This window comes from Nycticebus coucang, chromosome 15, assembly GCF_027406575.1.
Source record: "Nycticebus coucang isolate mNycCou1 chromosome 15, mNycCou1.pri, whole genome shotgun sequence".
Lineage (NCBI taxonomy): Eukaryota > Metazoa > Chordata > Mammalia > Primates > Lorisidae > Nycticebus > Nycticebus coucang.
The window spans coordinates 4,598,193-4,622,324 of NC_069794.1; the positions used below are offsets into that span (position 1 = coordinate 4,598,193).

The 24,132-nt window shown below is 39.2% G+C and overlaps 1 protein-coding gene across 1 annotated transcript in view; it reads right to left on the reverse strand.

Annotated features, from left to right (window-relative positions):
• The window catches only part of TNFSF13B (TNF superfamily member 13b), a 54,597-nt gene extending 30,901 nt beyond the window's left edge, over positions 1 to 23,696 (reverse strand). Inside the window, exons 1-3 of the mRNA XM_053564115.1 lie at positions 23,651 to 23,696; positions 14,672 to 15,216; positions 14,490 to 14,577 (exon numbers count right to left, since the gene is read on the reverse strand). Coding sequence (XP_053420090.1) covers positions 14,490 to 14,577; positions 14,672 to 15,216; positions 23,651 to 23,696 — 679 coding nt within the window. The remainder of the gene's footprint in view (positions 1 to 14,489; positions 14,578 to 14,671; positions 15,217 to 23,650) is intronic.
• Positions 23,697 to 24,132: the final 436 nt, after the last annotated feature.

A 24,132-nucleotide genomic window follows, 5' to 3' on the forward strand; every position in this document is an offset into this window, starting at 1 on the left:
TCTCGTTGCCTCCTCGGCCTCGGCCCGCTGCGGGTCACCCACAGACTTACAGGCGGGAGGACTGAAGGTGAGGCGAGGGCGCCGCCCGTCACATCCCTGCCTGACCCACAGCCCGACCCGCTGCAGCCAGCATCGCGTCCGCGCCCTGAGGAAGCGCGGGACTCCAAAGCCGCAGGGCCCCCTCCCTCCACCAGCCCGCCTGGACACATTTAAGTATTTTCTATGTGGCAAACTTATTTCCAGTTTGAAAAGCCACCTGTTGAAGTGTAATATCTAAATGCCATTTAATCAGAAAAAGGGATCTGATTAGAGAATTAGTTTAGAGAATTGCTAATCTCTGTTGTATTTTTTTTTTTTTTTTTTTGCTGTAACTGAACCCTTTCATACTGGAACGTGGTTTATTATATATTATCTTAACAAGCTAAATAATGCAATACCATAAATAATGCAATTCCTACGGATCATGTGTGGTTCCCACAAAAAACATCACACACAGACCTTTTCGCATTAGACCTGCCCTGTCCACGGGACCCACACCTGCTAACGTCACCCACCCATTCAAGAAGCTTCTCCCAGCTCTTCAGTCTGGGTGAAATGTACTTTCTCTCATCTCTTTGATATTTCTTCTGAAATCTTATGTGCCGAACCAAGTTTTTAAAGAGGAGAATTCCTTGAAGCCAACACCTCTTATTTCTGCATACATTATCAGTTAGCAATTGTAAGTCATGAAAATTTAGATGCTTGATTTTTCTTAAACTAGCTTTGAAAAAAATCAGTGGCATGAAAAACCAAACCATGGAAAAAACTTAAAGACCTAAATATTGACCTAAAAGTCAACATAGATTTATGAAGAAATTAGGAAAGCAAAGTATTGTATAAATATTTCCACTGAACAGGAATACAAGAATTTAGCAGTAGAAAGTAGAAAGAATTTAGCAGCACATTTTATTTGATCAACAACCAGCAGATTGACTTATGAAAGCAATAAAAGTTGAGAGTTTAAGAAGAAGAATTCCTAGACAGCTAGAGTGAGAGGTATATATTTGGCCTACTAGAAAAAATGTTTTAAAAATACAAATTCTCAGTCTCAGGAATGGTCTGCTTGACATACGTTGTGCTAGAGAAAGATCACCTATATGTGGATACGTGCAGAAAGCTGCCAAGAAGGGAAAATAACAGCAAAGGTCTCCATTATTGACTGGTGAACGATGTGAGATGAAGATGGCCTGGTCTCAAATGCAGTTACATAGATGGAGCATCCAAGATAAACTGTGAAGAAGAATTAAAAAGTGTTGACCAAGGCTTGTGTGTGTTTCAAAGACAATTAAAATTAATAATAAAAACTAGCTTTTAATTCCGAGAAATTCAAAAAGATGGCAGCACTATAATGGCCCAGAGAAAGTAAGAAAGGGGGATTGTTTTTTACTTTCATAAACAGTAACAGAAAGAAGTCAATGGAATATAAATAATACAAGTAGATAGAATAGAAAAAATATATATAGCTGATAGGAGTAATAAAAAAGATTGGAGATGATTTACTGTGTACTTCTATGTGTGTGAGCACCAGCACATAGAGAGAGTCTTAAGCATTAATTGGTCCATGTCCAACAATTCAGTTATGTCATATGCCTAAAGCAATGCAGGAAATGTAAAATAGTTAACTTTGGCTTTTCCTCATAGGCACAAAGAGTGAAAAAATAAAATCATCTTTACTTAATGTTGCTCCAATTTACTATTGGTCAAATATTTTAATTTAAAATTATTAATTTAATACTGGAGTCATCGTATTGTGTTTTGCCAAGACTTCATTGATTTATTTGAGAATAGTTCAGTGTACTAATAATATATACTTAGAAATGATTTGAATGTTCCTATGGTAAAGAAAAAATAAATATTCAAGGTGCTGGCTGTTTCAATTACCCTGATTTGACTATACAAATGTTGTCAAATTATCACATGTACCCTGAAAATATGTACAGCGAATAGTTATCAATAACAATAAATAAAATAATTTTGGAAGCCATGTAAAAGAACTAAATAAGTAAAATAAATTAAAAATTTTAAAAATCGCACATCCTCAGAAAGCACTGAATAGCATGAACTTGCCTGGGAAGGACAACAGTGACTTCACGATACTACACTCAGACCAACATGGTGTCAAGGAAGGTAAAGCCCAAAATAGAAATACATTTGAATGACTGTATAAAGTTACCCATAAATTGCACACCAGCATCTACATCTTCAACTTCCCCTTGATATTTCTATTGGGTGCCATAATAATATTTCAAATTCAACATGCCTCACATCCAGTTCCTCAGGTACACTCACCTCCTCTCTCTGCTTTCTTAATGGGTCCATATCTACCCTCTGAGGGGCCTAAGATGCAAACTGCCTGCTTCCTCTCTCCTCCATCTTGGAATTCAACTAATAATTGAGTTCACATGGTTTTAATTTTCCACTTTTGTTCTCTTAAGATTCCATCTTGTATTCATTTCATTCACTTAATCTACGCCAACTGCTGTGCTAAGGATAGCAAACAAAAGTAGAAATAATTCCTTCCACCATGGAGTTTCCAATCCAGTGGAAGAAACAGTCACTACTCTGTATCACACTAACAGATGTAAAGGTACAACTGCAAGGAAGATACAGTGCCCAAGCCAGGTATTTGATCCAATCAAGATGGCTTTCCTGGAGGGTAACATTTGAATAAAAATCAGAAGGAAAAGGACTGATAGGAATGTCCCAGACAAAATTAACAGCACACGAATATAGACAAAGGATGATGTTGAGAGGGACAGAGAGACAGAGAGAGAGAGAATGATAAGAACTAAAGTTCAGGTCTTTACCCTCCCCATACTTGACAATCACATTAGTCTACCAGGTTGTATCTCTCTTCAATTCCTAGTCCATCATTTGCATTTCCTCTGAATTATCTTTCTCAACCCAAATTTGATTTTGTCTTTCTAATGTTTATAATTCCCTCAGTGTGTCTTCTTGACATGCAAACCACATCCTCCACACCCTTGCCCAGCCCACCCTCACAGTCCTGCTGCAGTCCTACCCCCAGCCCCATGTTATACTTAAAGGTCCCTCAGAATGAGAGCTCACGTTTCATGCTTCCATGACTGTGTATCCGCTGTTCCCTCTGACCAAATATTCTTTACCTTTCTATCTGAAGAAATTCTATACATCTTTCAAGACTCAGATCAAATAGGAACTTTCTCCAAAGATTCTGCTAAATATTTGATTCCACTACACTTTGCATTGAAATATGTTTTACTGTACATATAATTGTTTCTTTAACTGTTTCTCTCCCTAGACTATGAGTTCCTAGACTGATATTAGTGACCATTATTTACAAACTTTCGGTGTCTAAAGAATACAAAAAAAAAAAAAAAAATCCATGGAACAATGCAGGGAAGAAAACAGACATAAAAACAGCAATCAAATTTTCCAAATAATTCTTGAAAACCCAATCATTAAATCCAATTCCTGAAAACCCAATCATAAAACCCAATTTGATACACGTGAAATCAAATTAATTCTTTAGGGAGAAGAGGTTTTATAAAATAAAACAAAACAGTTTCCATGATTTCTGGACTCTTTAACAATTAAACTTCAAGCCCTCATTTATATAGTAAATTTTTTCTATAACAAAATCCTTAATAAATTTTTGACTCTTTATCCATATAAGTGTAAAACAACATATTTTAAAAGTACATGAGAGTGCACTATTTCCCTAAAACATCGTATCTCCAATCCACAGAGGCTGCTCCAGGCCTGGCTGTACTCAGACTTCCCAGCGGCCTCCAGGTGCTGTCAAGAAGCAGTTCCCAGCACTCTGCCCAGCTACCCACCTCAAACAGACTGAACACAAAGGGGGCAGGGGCAGGGAGGCCTGAGCTTGCAAGAACTCTGAAACAGATCAGTACTTGCACCCCCCTGCCAATTTAGAAGAGAAAGGGGTTAATGTAAAGGTGGCTTTTCTTGAATTTCTTTTATTTCCTGTTTCTTCGCCGTTCCCATAACCAGAGGTTTCTGCCCTCTTGCCCAAGTCTGCTCCATCATCAAAGCCACATCACCTCTTTGGACCACACAATCTCTCAGCGCTCTTGCCACTGAGACATTCTACAATGCCATAATATGGTGTCCTTCTCAAAGACTCATCACCCAGGGCCCTGCCAGAACTAAATAATTTTTCTCAAACCTGGTGTCTTACTTAAAAATTAAGCAAGCAAATCTTCTACCATTGAAAAAGCCCAGAATTTATAGTTAGTAAATAATGAATTGAAACTTTAGCTTTCCTATCAATTATCATGAGTTTGACAAAACTCAATTTTGAAATATTTTTTAATCTGTATAAATGGGAATAATGATATCTATTCATAGGATAAGTATTGTAAAAATCAGCTCAAACCATAATTGAGATGTGCTTTGGGAATTGTAAAAAACTTACTTTTCTGTAATTTTATTATGATTTTAAATTTTGCATCAACTTGTTTTAATTTCTCCCCAATTAAATATTTAGCTTACTGAAGGAAGGAAATGACTCTCTGGGTTTCAATTTTCTCATCTAAAACAAAGAACAATGCCCAGCTACAAAGGTTCTTAAAGGGGAAATGATAACACATTACAGAGCCTAGGACAGAGTTTGCACAGGGAACATACTTAGTAGCTGTCAGACTATCCCTCCTCTCCCCTACCTGCCTGTATTCTGGAGTGCCTGCCTCAGGCATTTACACTGTCAGACTCTCCCTCCTCTGCCCTACCTGCCTGTATTCTGGAGTGCCTGCCTTAGGCATTTACACTGACAGACTCTCCCTCCTCTGCCCTACCTGCCTGTATTCTGGAGTGCCTGCCTCAGGCATTTACACTGACAGACTTTCCCTCCTCTGCCCTACCTGCCTGTATTCTGGAGTGCCTGCCTCAGGCATTTACACTGACAGACTCTCCCTCCTCTCCCCTACCTGCCTGTATTCTGGAGTGCCTGCCTCAGGCATTTACACTGTCAGACTCCCTCTCCTCTCCCCTACCTGCCTGTATTCTGGAGTGCCTGTCTCAGGCATTTACACTGTCAGACTCTCCCTCCTCTCCCCTACCTGCCTGTATTCTGGAGTGCCTGCCTCAGGCATTTACACTGACAGACTCTCTCTCCTCTCCCCTACCAGCCGGCATTCTGGAGTGCCTGCCTCAGGCATTTACACTGACAGACTCTCTCTCCTCTCCCCTACCAGCCGGCATTCTGGAGTGCCTGTCTCAGGCATTTACACTGACAGACTCTCTCTCCTCTCCCCTACCTGCCTGTATTCTGGAGTGCCTGCCTCAGGCATTTACACTGTCAGACTCTCCCTCCTCTCCCCTACCAGCCGGCATTCTGGAGTGCCTGCCTCAGGCATTTATGGTCAGTGAGTGATGAGTCTGTTGGGAGGTAAACTTATTTCTTTTCTTTCTCTAAGTCTTCAGAAATGGAAATATTGTTTTAAAGAAAATGTCACCACATGTCTCTTGCCCATTGATATATGGGATTGTTGGCTTTTTTCATGTGGATTAATTTGAGATCTCTATAGATCCTAGTTATCAAGCTTTTGTCTGATTGAAAATATGCAAATATCCTTTCCCATTGTGTAGGTTGTCTCTTTGCTTTGGTTATTGTCTCCTTAGCTGTACAGAAGCTTTTCAGTTTAATGAAGTCCCATTTGTTTATTTTTGTTGTTGTTGCAATTGCCATGGCAGTCTTCTTCATGAAGTCTTTCCCCAGGCCAATATCTTCCAGTGTTTTTCCTATGCTTTCTTGGAGGATTTTTATTGTTTCATGCCTTAAATTTAAGTCCTTTATCCATCTTGAATCAGGTATATGTATACCATGGAATACTATTCAGCCATTAAAAAAAATGGAGACTTTACATCCGTCGTATTAACCTGGATGGACGTGGAAGACATTATTCTTAGTAAAGCATCACAAGAATGGAGAAGCATGAATCCTATGTACTCAATTTTGATATGAGGACAATTAATGACAATTATGGTTGTGTGGGGGGGAACAGAAAGAGGGAAGGTGGGAGGGGGGTGGGGCCTTGGTGTGTGTCACACTTTATGGGGGCAAGACATGATTGCAAGAGGGACTTTACCTAACAATTGCAATCAGTGTAACCTGGCTTATTGTACCCTCAATGAATCCCCAACAATAAAAAAAAAAAGTTAAAAAAAAAAAAAAAGAAAGAAAATGTCACCACAACAAAATGCAGCTGCTCAATGCAAGTTATTAGGAGTTCGACCTATAGAGAATAAGTAACACAGGCAGTGGGGGATGCCTATAGTCCCAGCTACTGGAAAAGCTGAGGTAGGAGCATCTCTTGTGCCTAGAAGTCCCAGCCCCACCTAGTCATCATAGCAAGATACAGTTCAAATAAATAAATAAAACATTAAAACTAATGCCATCCACTCATATGGAACAGTTAGTAAAGACATTTCCCCAAGCATGATGAATATATTTCAAAAATGTCTACCTGTGTCTGCAAAGCTAAAAATTAGAAAGTTGAGATATAAGGAATTACTAAGTTTTCAAACAGAAGGCAGAAGGCTTAGCTTGGCCTCCCTATTTGCAATATTGATAGAAAGGCATCTCTTCCCCTTTCTCATCCTTCACGACCCTAATACTCAGAATGCTACCCTAACTCGTCCAGTTTTCAACATATTTACCCTTTTCCAGTGTTACAATATACTCATTAACTGTGTCTCTCCAGCTCACTCTCCAGCAAACTCTGAAAGAGTTTGCAGAAGAGATGCATTATCACATTTGGCCACATTTGGACTCTTGGCTCTTCTGTTTCCCAAAACGTTAAGCTTAACAAGAAAAAGATTCAAAGATTTGGTTGTCAATTCACTGTCTTCAATTTTAAACACTTTTTCAGAAATTGAACAGAAGCCAGTTCTTGCAACACAAAAAAAGAAAAGAAAAGAAAAGAAAAAGAAATGCTGAGAGAAAGTCAAAGATCATCACCCCAGCAGCTTGCTGATTCTGTTCTGGGAAGGGACACACCCTTGTTGGCTAAGAGGCTCAAGTTAGCCTCATTTTGAAGGAGCTGGTTGGTCCAGTTCTACATTTCAGGCTTTCAATGCTCATATTACAGCCTTGTAAATCAGCCACACCAGACACACCGACGAGGCAAAGGTTGGACATTATAGACCACCAGACACTTCATCTTCCCTTGCAAAGGAATTGGACTACAGGTTTTAAGCAAGAAGACTGAAAAATATTATTGCTATTTCTATTTTTAACAATTAAAAAGGTTTATCTTAGAGAAATGCTTAAGTTGCAACATCAGGGATTACTTCATGTGCAACACATTCAAAATTCCAATCCATGTTAAAGAAATGCTAGATGCAATGTGGTATCCCAGACGGATCCTGAAACCCAGAAAGGATATTCGTAGAAAAATTCCAACAGAGTCTGGGTTTAACTAACAGCTATGTCTCAGTGCTGCTTTCTTCTTTGTGAGGCTGGGTAGGGGTGTGTGCCAAATCTCTGCACTGCCTGCATCTTTTCTGCGGTTCCAAAACAATTCCAAACTAAAAGTTTATTATAAATTAAAAGAAAAGTAATTTAAAGTAGATTGGTGAAAATCTTACAATTATTATTTGGAAGATGAAATATGGATAATTTTTTTACTCTTGTTTTATATTTTTTGATTTCTTCATATTTATACCACTATTTTACTATTATAATTGAGAATATTATACAAATACAAATAATTTGGTCTTTTCACAATATAAATCACATACATTTCTAATAGTTTTAAAATGTCCTATTAAAAGCAAGGGAGAAAATACAAAGGTCATCTGATTTTTTGTTTTGTTTTGTTTTTTTTGCCAGGGCTGGGTTTGAACACGCCACCTCTGGCATATGGGACCGGCGCCCTACTCCTTGAGCCACAGGCGCCACCCAAAGGTCATCTGATTTTAATAGGGGACTGCTTCTGTTCAGTAGTGCCCCATGTAAAAGAATTCACTTTCTGACAGGCCCTAAGGATGCTTATTTTTAGGTTCTTATTATGAATAAAATTACAGTTAGGTGAGTGTTGAAAAGGTAGATTCAGCAATCCCCATTAAAATACCAAAATCTACTTTCAAGATTTGGAAAAAATGATTCTTTATCGCGTTTGAAACCAGACAAAGCCCCATATAGCCAAGGCAATTTTTAGTAAAAAAACAAAGCTGAGGGCATCACCCTACCAGACTTTAGGCTACATTACAAGTCCAAAGTTAACAAAACAGCATTGTATTGGCACAGAAATAGAGACGTTGACATTTGGAACTGAATAGAATACCATGAGATGAAACCAACATCTTTTTGCCACCTGATCTTTGATAAACCAAACAAGAACATGCACTAGGGAAAAGAATCCCTATTTAATAGATACTGTTGGGAGAACTGGAAAATCACATGTAAGAAACAGAAACGGAACCCACATCTCTCGCTTCTTATAAAAATTGATTCAAGATGAATAAAAGATTTAAATCTAAGGCATGACACAATAAAAATTCTTGAAGAAAGTGTGGGGAAAACACTTGAATGTGTTGGCCTAGGGAAAGATTTTGTGAAGAAGACTTCTATGACAATTGCAACAACAATAAAAATTAACAAATGCCATTTAATTAAACTGAAAGGCTTCTGTACAGCGAAGAAGACAACAGTTAAAGCAAGTAGACAACCTTCAGAATGGCAAAGGATATTTGCATGTTATGAAAAAGACAAAGATTTGATATGTAGGATCTTCAGAGACCTCAAATTAACCAACAAAAGAAAAGCTAACAATCCCATATATCACTGGGCAAGAGACATGAATAGAATCTTCTCTAAGGACTAAGGAAGACAGAAAAATGGCTACTAAACATGTGAAAAAATGCTCATTGTCCCCAATCATCAGAGAAATGCAATCAAAACCACTCTGAGATATTGCCTAACTCCAGTAAGATTAGCCCACATCACAAAGTTCCAAATTTGCAAATGCTGGTGTGGATGTGGAGAGAGGGGAACACTTTTACCCTGTTGGTGAGATTGCAAACTCATACAGCCTCTTTGAAAAGAGTACGGAGAATCCTCAAAGATCTCAGATTAGATCTCCCATTTGACCCCATACTCCCACTACTAAGTATCTACCCATAAGTAAAAAATTCATCTTATCATAAAGACATTTGCACTAGATTATTTATCACAGCTCAATTCACAATTGCCAACATGTGGGAACAACCTAAATGCCCATCAGCCCATGAATGGATTAACAAGCTGTGGTATATGTATTCTATGGAGTACTATTCAGCCACTAAAAAAGATGAGACTTTACATCTTTTGTATTAAGTTTTTGTATTTGGATGGGGTTGAACACACTCTTCTTTGTAAAGTATCACAGAAATGGAAATGTAATTATCCAATGTACCCAATGCGTATATGAAGCCAGTGGATGTTCTAATGCATGTCACATAGGAGAAATGAATATCATTTCAATTCACGGTGGGGAGATGACTAAGGAGAGAGGGGGACAGAGAGGAGGTTGGGGTGATCTCATTGAATGGGCAAGGGGTGGGGGTGTTTAGCACACCTTTATGTGTGGGACATAACCACAAGAGGGACTCTACCTGCTACAATCAAATATTTTGGCCTGGTTGTTTATACCCTCACGTTAACCTCAAATAAATTTGCTTTAAAAAAAAAAAAAGAAAGAAAGAAAGAAAAGAAAAAGAAAATGTAGATCATCATGATTCAATTTGTAAAGAAATTGTATCATGTGATATTTTCAAAGCCATGGTGCTTCAATGACTTTTTGTTTTTTCCACTGTGGACATTTTCAAACACACTTATGGTCTTTAAAGTGCTTTTTTGGCTAATATAAGCTAGTTGGCAATTTGTTGATCCTGGATTTCCCCACATTTCTGTTTATTGTATTACAGTCAAATACTATCTCATGAAACGAATTAAGTTTCACAGGATTTTAATCTGAAACACAAAATAATTGAGGAAAAAACTGGAGCCAAAGCACGGACTTGTAATCAAGTAAAAGTAGTGTTTACTCCTGGGATGACTGGAAGGAAAGGATCACTGCGGGGCACAGGTCTGATGACAGTGCTGTGTTTTCAGCTGCTGTTTGTGTGAAGTGTAAATAAAAACATGTGGTTCTAAGATATACGTAGACAATAAGTGAGAACATAAATTAACACTTTGAAAGTAAAAAGGACAACCTAAGGTTTTGAGGCTTACTGAAAATAAATCATAACAATTAGAATGGAAACAGAAGTCAAAGAAAAAAGTATAAGGTTCATTTTAGCTTCATTGAAGCTTTCTTAATTCCAAAAAAGATCATACTAAAAGGAAAACATTGCGTTTCACATGACTTTCTTGGGTACATAAAGATCAATTTCAAATACTGCTACACAAAATAAGGTTTCCCTCCACTAACAAATAGTATATAGAACAACATGCAAGACAATTTCATTGACAAGAAATAGCAACCCTTACCTGTCACTAAGATTCTTATCTTCAAATCTTCCATCTTGGATTTAGGAATGTTATCAATCATTTAATAGGTTTTATACACACTCACGTACACTAAATATCTAAACATTTGCAACTGACTCTTAAACAACATAGGGGTTGTGGGGCTGACCCCAACAGAGTCAAAAATTTATACATAACTTTTGACACTCTAGAAATTTAACTACTAATAGACTACTATTACCAAAAGCCTTACTAGTAATATAAACAGTTAACACTTTTTATATGTTATATATATTATACATTGTATTCTTACAATAATGTAGGCTAGAGAAAATAAGATGTTATTTAAAAAATCATAGGTAGTAAAGAAAATACAGTAACTATTCATTAGTAGGAGTGGATTGTCACAGAGGTCTTCCTTCTTGCCATCTTCACCCTGAGTAGGTGAGGAGGAGGATGAAGAGAAAGGGCTGGTCTTGCTATCTCAGGAGCAGCAGAGTTGGAAGAAAATCCACTTAAAAGTGGACCCACATAGTTCAGACTGCATTGAGCAAGCGTCACCTGTAATGTCATGACTTTTCTCTGCTACTTGAGGGCACTTCTAGTATCCCCAGGGGCACTTCAAATGGGTCTCAGGGTATTATTCAAGGTTTTTACTATTGCATTAAAGACAATGAAGAATACTCGAGATTCATGAGAAATCACTTTTTTCTGCAATACACAATTTACAGGGAGACAACTCACACAAAGACGATTAGCACCACACAGCGTTAAGTGGATAAAACATCTGCGCTGACTACACCAGCAACAGGACGTGTCTATGAAATTATTGCACTAGTACAGTACGTACTACCATAAACTTTGTGAAGTTATGATTCAAAACTGCCTCCTTATGTTTGTTTACAATCCTCTCCACTGTGAATGGAGCCATGCGTGATCTCTAAGTGTTATATGAGTACATTGTGAAATTTTAAAGTCTCATAATAGACTTATGTATATTGTTGATAGTAAAATAAATAACTAGTATCTACATATATTTCATGGATTTGTGGCATATGTTTCTCAAATTTTTTGATACTTTGAAGGTACATAGTTCTTCCTTGAGCTTTTTTAAATTGTCACAAATATCAAAAAATTTCTCTACTATATTTAGTCAAATATAATAGAATATCTATAGGAAAAGATTATTGCTGTTAAATCTGTGCTGTTCAAGGCTCAACTGTATGGTACACACACATGTATCTACACGCACATTATTTAAAAGGTTTATAAAACAGTCTAAGTCAAAGCATGAAAATGAAAATGTGTGTGACGGCACACATCTGGATAAATTTTTATTCAGTTTGTTAGAATTTTCTGTTATTCTCCAAACTTTCTACAAATTGAAAAATATTCAGTGAAAGATTTTCATCAGGATACAAACTCTGAATACCATAAAAGCACAAGTAAGTAACAATATTAATAGAGGATCTATTGGGAAACTGTGACTCAAGAAGTTATTTCTTACTCTATGAATCTTCTCAAATGTGCTTTAATGAGTCTATATCCTCTTTACAATGGTAGAGTTAAGGTTTGTTTTTTAAACTAACATTTAGAAGTGGAAATACTAGCAGAGGAGATTAAAGAAGATTGAGGAATCCAGACCCTTTAATGAATTTCAGTAGGTACTGAAATTCATTAAAATACAAAAATAGTTAAAATAGTTTTTATATCAGATAAGCAGAATAAATAATGAAAAACACAGAGAACCTAAAATAGATTCAACTATATATGAGGAACTTAACATAATGCAGTAAGATTTCCAAAACAAAGGATTTAATAAGAATTACTTAATATATTTGGTTGAGATAGCAGTTTTGAAGAAAAAAAGAGAGAGAGAGAGAAAGGGGAAAGTTAAAACCAAAATGAGAGATTCACTGAAATAAACACCAGAAGAATTAAAGTGTTAAAAGCATACATGAAACTACGCTAAACTATGAAAAAGCCGAAGTTGCAAGGAAGAGAGTAGCCTACTTAAGGATGGTGAGCAAATACATATTTAACTTCAATGTGTTAGAGAATGAGAGAGGAAAAGATTATCACAATACATACAGATAGAAGCAAAACTTCTGTACCAGTAAAAGAAGCACAACACTGAAAATATTTACATCAAAGTTTTGATAAATACATCTAATTAAAAGAGTTTGTTTCCAAAGTTCTAAAAAGATTCATGCAGAAAATAAGGAAAGTTAAAAATAAAAATTAGCATAACTTAAAACTAGAAGTAATCAAAATATGCAGAAAAACGATAATTCTTATGAATAAAAACAGGCAAAACATTAAGCATAAGATATGGTTTTATAACTACTAAACTGGCCAAAATAAAAATTTTTTTTTTTTTTTTTGCAGTTTTTGGCTGGCACTGGGCTTGAACCTGCCACCTCCAGCATATGGGGCCTGCGTCCTACTCCCTTGAGCCACAGGCGCCTCCCCCAAAATAAATTTTTAAAGACCAAGCGCTATAGTAAGAATGCTGAGAACTAGCACTCTGCACGTGTGACGGCTCACATCTGGAACTCATTTTGAATACCATAGGGTAGCAAGAGGGCTATAGATGTTCATTCGCTCTAGCTCAGAAATTTCACCTTATAGATTTTAAATTGAATACAGAATTTCTCAAATGAAAGAGTTCTGCTCAAAAACTTTACATGCTCTATTACAACAAAAAAATGGGAAGAACCATGGAAGGTAGCAAATGAATGCAGATATAGGAGAATTACTTCAAATAGGAAAAGTGTTTATTGTGTGATAAGTGAAAACAGTATTATTTTCAATTATGTATAAAATGTAGATGATAAAATGCAAACTACAAATGTAAGTGATGTGTCAAAGTAATATAAATGTGATGAATTCCTAATTTAAAAAATGTTTAAATTCAATGGTTTCTGATAACTGGCACAAAGATATGCTAACTAGGCACTCACAGTTATGGTTTTATAAAATAAGGAAGAATTTTTTTCCTGAATAAGGCAAAAAAATAAGTTTACAGTCAGGGTACCCTGCTTTGCACACACGTGTGCATCTGTGTAGTGGAAGGGCAGCTGGCCTGTCTCTGTGTCTCTCAGGCACGTGTATTAATAAATGCAGGTGTTCTCCGGGCCTCATAGAGTCACCCGAAGATTAAATAAGAGTATGTGTGAAAATACCTACACTGCTCCATAACCACCTGCTACATTCCAGGTGCTTCAATAATGTTCTTTCAATAAAAAAGGAAAATAATACCAAGGACCTGTAATATAATGTTAATAAATGTAATATAAATATTACCTCTTCATATTTGAAACGAAAGAACCAGCACTCACTGTTTTGGTAGAGCCTGCTAACTTTAAAATTCTGTGGGACATGTGCATTGGGTAGAAAAGCAGAAATTGCTAATGGACTTGCAAGAAGAAAAGCCTGACGCCAAAGAGCGTGTGTGTGGGAGGGAGGGAGTGTGTGTGCAAAATGTTCTTTTTTAAAAGAAACAAAATCAAAGTCCCCAGCGGATCTTTTTGTCTTCGCAGGTGACTGCGCCCACCCTCGTGGAATATCTGTCTTCAACCAACGTTCTCCCAGCCAGGTAGACAGAGTCTGAGGCTGCAGCCACCTGCCTGCGCTGTTGGGTGTTTCTGGAGGGATGAATGATGCTTTGCACACTAGAGTGCCCTATATTTGAGGGAAAAAACACGTGCCCCGTGCTCCTTCTGTACACTTAATGCACCAATACTTACTCGCCACAGATAGAAACTTCTACCCACGCGATCTGCTCATTGGAGCACAAGGCCCTCTGTGTGTCCTGGGGCATCTGTCTGGGGCTTTGCTATAAAGCCCCGTTTGGCTTGGAAGACGCATCTCCTAATCTCTCTTCAAGAGAGTCACGGAGGTAACCAACCTCTGGCTCCCCCAAACTGGGTGTTATTGTCTGCACCGGTGAGCAGGGTCACCCCGACTCTGAAAAGCTTTAGTGACCAGGACATACCTGCTTCTTCGGGGCCCTGAAGGGCGCGCTTACTCCTGTTGCTGCGACCGGGGCTTCTGTCCCCTGGAGCCGGCGGGGTGAAGATCTCCTGTGAAGGGAAAGAGCCCTGGTTATTGGGAAGGCAGCAGAGCCGGGAGGTGCAGGCACATCTGGGCCTGAGGCTGCAGCCGCTGCGAACTCACTTTCAGTCCCTGGGTGACAGCCCTGGGCGCCCCCGCAGCATGCTCGGGAGGGGCCAGCAGCTGCTCAGCTTGGTGGCCCCGCAGTTCTGCCCGCAGGCTGGCCAGGTCAGCTCGCAGGGTGGCCACCTGATAGAAAGCCACCAGGGCGAGGCCGCAGGACAGCAGCGCCAGCAGCGAGGTGGCGGCCAGCAGCTGTCCATCCTGGGAGGCTTGCCCAGAGGGGCTTCCCTTCTGGTGAAAAACGCACTCCTTGGGTTTCATTTTTTCTCCTTTCCAGAGTCCAGAAGAAGGGCGTGACTGCTGCCTGTGCGTGGAGTCATCCACTTCACTCCTCGAGCTTTGAAGGCTGGGGCCTGTAGAATCAGTGACCACAGGGCCTGGACCATTTCCTGTGGTCTGCGTCTCTCGGTGTCCTGTCTTCCCTGCGGGGCACAGCCGGGCTCGCCCCCTCAGGAGAGTTCTCCCGAACCCTCTTCGTTCTTCCCTGCTGCATCTCTGCCCTGACTCCACAGGAGGTTCACTGGCGCTTGCCCTTCTAAGGATTGCTCAATCCCTGTTCCTCATTTCACTTTCAGTTTTTGTAAGAATTTTAAGGCCATCTCCAAACACTCATGCTCAAGTAGCTTCAAGGCTCGGTAAATCTACAGAGGAAGCTTAGAGTTTGGAAGGGTGCTCTGGAGAGGCAGCTTGTGAGATACCCACACGTTTTGGGAGCTCAGGCCTGAGCACTGTGAGAGGGCTGTGTCCACTTGGGGCCATGTGCCTTTATAAGGAAGAGGGAAAAAGTCATTAAAAGCTCCTACTGCTGTAATAAAAATAACGAATGTGAAGGTCAGATAAGCTAAGTGCTCTAGCACTGAATTGCACTTGGCCGGGGAGTGATTTATTGACATTCTTCAAGTACAAAATAAAATAAAGTGTCCTTAAAGGTGACGTGGAGGTCCACTGGGGATTATTCTTGTTATCTTAACAGTGCAGTAAAAAGAATGTGACTAAATTTAGAGACATATTTAGATTAGCTATCAGGCCAGTTCTTGATATATGGGTGACTACATTTTTAAGGAGAACATGCATGAACTTTTTGCTCTGATATGCACTGCTAGGGCGTCAATTGGGGGCTGGTCTGGAGGAATCTGGTCTCACCTGGGCTGCTCTGACCTCTGCAGCTGCAAGTCCCTGCTCAGTTCAATACTCTTTTGAGGAGAATCAGTCTTATCTGCAGCTTCAAATGCCCCACTGCTACCATGAAGTATTCTAGAGTAGCTTATCTACGTCACATTCACTGACTGTGCCCAGTCTGACGGGGGTGTGTACCCACCGACCTTAACCAACCTCAGCCAGTTACTTTCCAATCTCTTTGTTGCTGGATTGGTGCGGCTGCAAGGACTATTCCACCATGTCATCCAACCTTGCCTTGATGCTGGTTCCTGGACATTTGCCGATTTCTGGATTATTTTCCCCCAGCACCTAAATATTGATTCCTCTTCAACAAATGTTACTTGAGCACTTTTCAACCCCAGGGTGGTCACCACTCCCCTATATGCTGAGACCAAAGGGCATTAACTCTATCTCCCTCTTCATTTCAATGCAATCTTAAGAAAGAAAGTGACAGATATAATGAATGCAGAGATAGCTCTAAAGGCAGGCTTCCAGGGTGTAAAGCCTCTGTTCCTCACCCTCTTTAGGCAAAGTACATAGCTGCTGCGATTCACTTTCCTCAACTCTGAAATGGGATGAAGACAGCGACCGTCCCTGAGATATGCAGCGAGGCCCCGGAGAACGTGCAAAGAAACACATCTAGCACGCTGCCTTTTATTCACTCATCACAAAGTAGGAATGAGATACTTTTCATATTATAAACAAGGCTGCGATTCACCTTTTACACAAGCATCTTTGTACCTGTTGGGGCTGGCACACCCTCACGTTTGCCAGGTGTCTCCCAGTCCCCCTCTAATGAGCTCCTGTTCCCTCAGTGTCTCACCACCAAACAGTTTCATCAGACTTATTTGTTGTATCCATTGCGACAGTTATTTTTTGTTACTATCTTGGTCCCCCCAGTCAGCTATTTTCTAATTTCTCAGGTGGAGTTCTTCCACGAGTATGTTTGAAAACACACACTATGTGTGCCCCAGTCCTTGCTCCAGGTCAGTCAGGGACATATGCTGAACAGCCATGCAATAAGAAATGACATTGGTTTGGGGACTGTATCAAGCCCTTCTTGCTGAAAGTAATTGCAGTTCACTCAGATTATTGGTGTGTGTCTGCGTAGATGAACTAAATATGTGTAGAAACCAAAGGCTTTGAGGCACTGCTGGAAACCAGCTACACTCTGCTCCCACTTGGGCTGCCCTGGAGTCGCTACGTATCTACGTGAGTTAACAGTTTTCCACTTCTGAGGGTCACTGCTCTCTATATTCTTCAGTAAAAATTCCAAAGACGGGGGATGATTTCTGTGCACTAGGGAATTACCTCTTCCTGCGCTGCCCTCATGCCCAACCACCTCAAGAGAGAGTCACTGGCCAGCCTGTGTTCAGACCATTTTAAAACAACCGAGCGTGTTCAGACCATTTTAAAACAACCGAGCGGTGCTGGTTGAAGCAGTGGGCAGTGCTGTGCCCAAGAGGAGACAGTGCTGCGTCCATGAAAGGCAGCCAGGTGACTTCCCCCCGACCCAGCCCTGGGCAAGCAGACGTTGCAATCTGCATGTTCTCTGCAGGGAGCAGGCAACTGTGTTTTCTCTAAACACAGGTAGAAAACTAAGTGTTTCATGTCCTTAAATTTCTTATCAGATAAACAAAGGGAAGTTATTACTCCATTAATCAAGGACCTGTTTCCTGTAGAGGAAATGGTTTGACAATAATTTAACTGAAATTCTGTTAAACAAAAAGCATATTCATAGTCATTGAATAACATACCTCACCACAGGTTTATTCAGGGAGAAAAAGTTACTGCATCTGAGCCTCAGATTGTATAGCAAGCTTGTATGTCCAGTGGTTACTGTGAGCATTTTGCTACTTTTTACACCCTTCTTTTTCTCAACTCAATAGTAAAGCATTCTTCTGTTATACAAGTATACCAAATTTAACATACAAATTGGGATATGTGGTTGTGATTGTCCAAATTGTCCCAACCACTCAGAAGTGGGCAGATGGGATCGAAAAGAACATAATTTATGAGTTTATCCAAGGGATAGAAACAGAGCCGAAAATAAACATTCACTCTTTGACCAAGTTCTTATGTTGACAACGTGAAAAATGTTTTAAAAATTGGATAAATTTCTGGTTAAATAGTACTGTGAAGAATCAGAGGTTTGATGGATTTCCCCGATACTTCCTTCTTTGAGAAAACAAATGTCTTTCATAAGAAGCTGGACCACTTGAACACGGAGAAAACAGCTTTTCTAGACATGGGGATGCACTTAAAAATACACAGGTGTCTAGTAAAACTGCACCCTACAGGGCTCAGGATGTGGAAGATAGTTTGATAAACACAACTCTAACATTTCAAACAAAAAATGTTTTCTGATAGAAAAAATATGGTATGTGTAGTCAGTTGTTATTATAGTAAGTTATATTGAAATAAATTGAAAGACTAAATGTTAATCACTCTGTATAATTATTTTTTAATTTTCTAAACTTTTATTTGACACATGATTATAGATACTAACAGGTGCAGTGTGATATTAATTAGCATGTCCATCATCTCAGATACTTATGACTGCTATGTGTTGAGAACATTTAAAATCCCTTTCTCTAGCTATTTTGAAATATACAATGTATTACTGTTAGCGATACTCAACCCGCTGTGCAATGTAACACCAGGCCTTTTTCCTCTACCTGTAACTTTGGACACATGACCACCGTCTTCCCATCCTCCTTTCCCCAGCCTCTGGTAACCCCCACTCTATTCTCTATGCCCATGAGATCAACTATTTTAGATTTCGTGTGTGTGTGAGCACACACAGCATTTGTCTTTCCGTGCCTGGCTTATTTCACTTAACATAACGTCCTCTAGGCTTATCCGAGTGGCTGCAAATGACAGCATTTCCTTCTCTCCACAGCTGGCTGAGTAGTATTCCATCGTGTTACACCCTATGTTTTAATCCATTCATATGTTGTTTAGACACGTAGGTTGACCTCGTATCTTGGCTAACATGAATAGTGCCGCCATGAACACGGGCATGTGGGTATCGCTTTGACTTCATGTCCTTTGGATTTACCCCATATACTCTGTGTAATTTAACCACGAAGTAAAGATACGTCATTCAAAAATAGACAATTCTGGTCATTTCTTAGACAAAAGTATAAGGTGAGTGAATGGACGTGCCGATTTCTATTTCCTCATAGTTATATTAAAAAGAGAATTGTGCATGTACTTATGGGAGCTTACTTTTTGTCACTGTTAGGGAATAAAAATCCACTTGTAGAAGAACTCAAATTCAAGAGTTATATATATCAGATTTATTTTATCTCCTCAGTTTGTTGTGTGATTGCTTTCAGATTTAATGTTCTTAAGTTACAGCATTTTAAGTGTGTGTTTTTAAGAAATTTCTGTTTATTTCAATGCTACTTTCAATTAGACTGTAATAAAACAATCCTTCTTTTTCTGAGCCAAACTGCAGTAGAGCCTAGAAGTCACTGGATGGTAGTGAGAGGCCTCTGGCTCTAATTGTCCCTAGGCAGAAAAAACCAACATAAGGTTTATTTTCTTCAAAGTAAAAATTTCCATTACTGTATTTGAGACCCAAATCTCAGTGGTTCTTGGGTTGAACGAGTGTGCAGAAATCTGCGGGTAGTGGCCACCGTTAGCCTCACATGACTGTGCCCAGTTTCCTGGACCTCTGGGAACTCACGTAGGAATTAGATGTTTAGAGTTCATCTTTGCTGTCCCTCAGGCTTGGGGACCATCAAGGATCACAGTAAACAAAAGCCTACCCCAAATGCCTCACCATGGATAGGAAGTTTCCTGCTCGCATGTGGCTCGTAGTATAGAGATGACTTTACAGATCGGTAAGGGGGTGCAAGGTGAGAACTGGGATAAGGCCCTAAAAACTCCAGGCCTGGCTGAAAGTAACACTCCCTTGTTTGCGTCTCTGTAATTGCTACTGTGGAGTTACACAGCTGGCGGGTGTAAAGATTCTTAACTGTCTTCATAGATAACATCACCTTTCGAACCTTGAAGGTAGTTTCTGAGATGCATCCAGGCCTCGCCTTCCAAGGTAAGGGTTCTCTCACCCAGACCAGTGGCCCAACCTCAGGAACTGTCTCAACTGGAATTGTGACCCCAGGAACTGAAGCATGATTTCCACGCCCCTGTAATTTTGCCCCAAACCTACCCAGTTAGGAAACCTAATTGCCTAATTCTTTCCCCACCAAAGTATCCTTAAAAACCCTGTTTCCCAATTCTCTGGGAGTCAGATTTGAGAAGCTCTTCCTATCTCCCTGGTCATTCAGTTTAAAATATGTAAAACAGCTGTAGCTGTGAGATAACAGATTATGCTTTTGGTTAAGATCCTGGAAATACAAAACTAAAGACTTCTTCTCCATTTTTTTTTATTATGAAGTCTGATTACTTAAGCAGAAATATAATTTTATGTGAAAGTTTATAAGAAGTATAGTTCAGACATTCATAAAACATGTCTAATAGAGGAGTCAGTAAGAATTCACATTGTACTTACTGTTAATTACTTCTGAATATACTAAACTTAAAACTTACTAATTTTTGTCTGTTTTAAATATACAGCCTCCCAAAGGTGTGAAAGCGAGAGGGGTCTGACGAGAGAGAAATTACCTACTGTGCAGATTGTGCACTATTTGGATAATGGTAACACGGAAAAGTTAGAGCTCACCACTAAACAGTATATCCCTGTAACAAAACTATACTTGTACCCCCTAAATATTTTGAAAGAAAAAAACAGAAAAAAGTATGTATGTATATAAGCCTCTCTGTTCTACCACTAGCATAAAAAAAAAGAAGGGGTGATTTCCAGAATCTCAACCAAAAGCAAAATCTCATGGCTTACAGCTGTTTACATATTTTAAACTGAATAATGAGGTTTCAACAGTTTCCAAATTTAAACACAATCCAAACTCGTCTTGACATTTCCACACTCAGGATAAGCAATCACGATGCAGTGAAAAATTTATGTAAAAATCTCATTGTCACTTATCAACAACCAATGCCAGCAATAATTAGCCAAGGGTACCACATCTGTCAAATAATATATTAAGTATAAACTAAAATCTGCCAGCAACCACTAAAATCCCTTGACATTTCATAATATTATTTTTCAGTATAAATATGCATTTATACTATCTTTTCTAATTATTTAATTATCTTTAGCTGTGCTCTTTGTTTTGGGGGTTTTTTTATATATGGATTGGATTACCATACATGCTTACTCGCTTTCATGGTGAATAACTTCTTACAGTATTTCTTGTGAAATGCATCTGCGAGCAAAAAGTTCTGCTATTGTTTCTAGGAACATTTTATTTCACCTTCATTCCTGAAAGAGTTTTGCTGAAGGCAAGCATCTTATTTGACAGCCCTCTTTTAGCACTGTTACTATGTAAAGCCATTGCCCTCTGTCCTCCACCAGATTAGTCAGCTCTTAATCTCATTAGGATTCTCTTATACACAATGAGTTATTATTCCCTGGCTGCTTTTAAGATTTTCTCTCTTTCAGCATTTTTCCTATGATGTTTTTCCCTATGCTTTCTCCTATGATGTTTGTAGGGTAACTTTTTGCTTTATCCTGCTTCAATTTCCCTGGTCTCGGAAATGTAGGTTGCTATTTTTCAATGAGAAGTTTTCAGCAATTACTTCTTTGGATATTTTCCCCTCTCCCTTCTTGTCTCTCTTTCTGCTACTGTTGGTGCAGTGCTCTGAGGCTCTGTTCATTTTTCTTCTTTCTTTTTTTCTCTGTGTATTTCAGATTACATAGTTTCTATTAATCTACCTTCAAGCTTGCTAACATCTTCTCCTGCCAGTTTGAGTCTACCTAACAGTGGCCTGTAGAGTGAATTTTTTATTTCAGCTATTACAAATTTCAACTCCACAATTTCTATTTAGTTCATTTTTAAAAAAAATTTCTATCTCTTTCGATACTCATTTAGAGACGAGCTATTTTTTAAAAAGAAATTATCTATTCCATAGCCACCTTCCAAGTCTTTTACTGTGCTCCAAGTTCTGACTGTTGGATAAATCCAGTAGAAGGTCGCTCAGGTACACTGGGGCAGACTTTGCATATTTTAGTCTAAACAGTGTAAATACTGATATTTTCCTTGAAAAGTCTATTTTTATTCTTCCATGCAATACACACACACATACATGTTGTTTTATTGTAACTCGAGTAACAAATATATTATAAAACCATTTAAAAAATACTATCCATAAACTGTCTTAAGACAAATTTTAATATAGAGTTTATTTTTACTATTTGAGTATAGTCATTTTGCGTGTATGATTCAAGTCAAAGAAGACAAGTACATCAGCATATATGACAGTGTTATTATTAAAATCAGGTCTATAAACCCAAGTTAGAGGCAACACAGTTGACAATGCCTATACTGACGTTGCAATCGGCGTATGAGCTGCTTGCTGATGTTAATGTTTAACTAAGAAGTTAACTAGGGGTTGTATAGTTCTTCCATAACTGGGTCCCTACCATTTAAACTGATCCAAGACAAATATATTTCAATGTTGCTGACACACTGTCTTCTAATCCACATGACTAGAGAATAAGTAGTGGAAACAATGGCTGAATTTACGTTTATCCATAATGTACATAAATATAATTATGAGCATTCTCATTCAAAGTGAATTCATATAACTTTAAGAAAACAGCCTGTAATTTTGATCAACATTACAGGAGTCTACAGTGAGTTTAAATTTCTACACACTCAGAGTCAGAGGAAACCTGTGCTGAGAGCACCACTGACACCAACCGAGTGAGCAAATCCTCAGTTTGCACATAAGGAGGCCAAGGCCCTGGGAGATAAAATATCATCCCGAGATTACGAAACTTTTTAAATTGTAGAAGAATTGCATTCAATAGCAGTGGAATCATGTTTATGAGCCGATTGAATAAAAGGAGACTTTTTAGGAGGAAGCAGAGACATTTGATGGAAACAAAACACACTGCCACCTTTACAGGCAAAAAAGAAATGTTTTGTATAACTTGACTTCAAATTGTTGACTGCATTACTGTACTGAAGATCCTAAGAGATGGATGAAAATACTTATAGAGGTTTTCTAGGGACTGAATATTCGACCCCTCCAAACATCATGTTGAAGTCAGACCCCTCATGTTGGAAGCGGGTCCGGGAGGGAAGTGTTTGGGTGCTGCCGGCGGATCCCTCAGGAACGGCCTGGCGCCGTCCTCCTGGTACAGAGTGAGTTCTCAGTCTGTCAGTTCCCTTGGTGGTTGTTAAAAGCAGCCTGGCCCCTCCTTCCTCTCCTTGGCTTGTCTCTGTCCTATGGTGTGATCTCTGCACACATTGGCTCCCCTTCTACCTTCTGCCATGAGTGGACACTCCCGAAGTCCTCACCAGAGGGACGTGCTTTCCCTCTGCTGCATGTACGCCCTACAGAACCGTGAGTCCCACAAACTCTCTACTTTATAGATTAGCCACTCACTCAAGTACTCCTTTACAGCAACACAAAATGGGCTACGAGAGGCTCCTTCACCCACCACATGTTCTATTTAAATTTCTAATTTTATATGTGAAACAACAGAGATTAGATTGTAGGCTCTGTAATTTCAGAGTCCCTTTGGTTTGTAAAGTAGACTTGTCATTTTAGAAGCTAATTCTAATCTAATCTGATATTGTGGTTGTCTTTCCTTTATTAACCTGGGAAGCAGAGCACCTTTGATAAAAGAGACCAGAGCCATTCCAATGAAAGGATTGGCATGACCTTACTGGAGTGACATAGGCCTAGGCTTACTCCAAAATGCTAAGATGGTATGGCTTTTCCTACCATGCTCCTCACTTCCTTCTGAGTCCTCAGCAGAAGCACCATTCATGTCCAAATTTCTACCAAAAGCCTCTTCAAAGCAATCCCAAAATTCTCCCAGCCATTATTCACTATCCAATTCCAAAGCCGTTTCCACAGTTTTTCGTATTTGTTACAGCAACAGCCTATTTTCATCTATCAAATATGAAAGCTGTAATAAATTACCACAATCTTCAAATATTAAAAAATAGAAATTCATTTTCTGACAGTTCTGGAGGTCACAAGTCTGAGATCCAGCGCTGGAGGACCATCCTCCCTCCAGAGTCTCTTGGGGAGAACTTCCTTGCTTCTTCTGGTGGCTGCTGGTGGTCCTTGGCGTCCTTGTGTGTGGTCTCACCTTTAGTGTTCACCTCCACACACCCGTCTCTTTCCAGTGTCTGCCAAGCCTTCCTCGCCTCTCTTATGACACCTGTGATCAGATTAAGAACCTACCCGGATAACCCAGG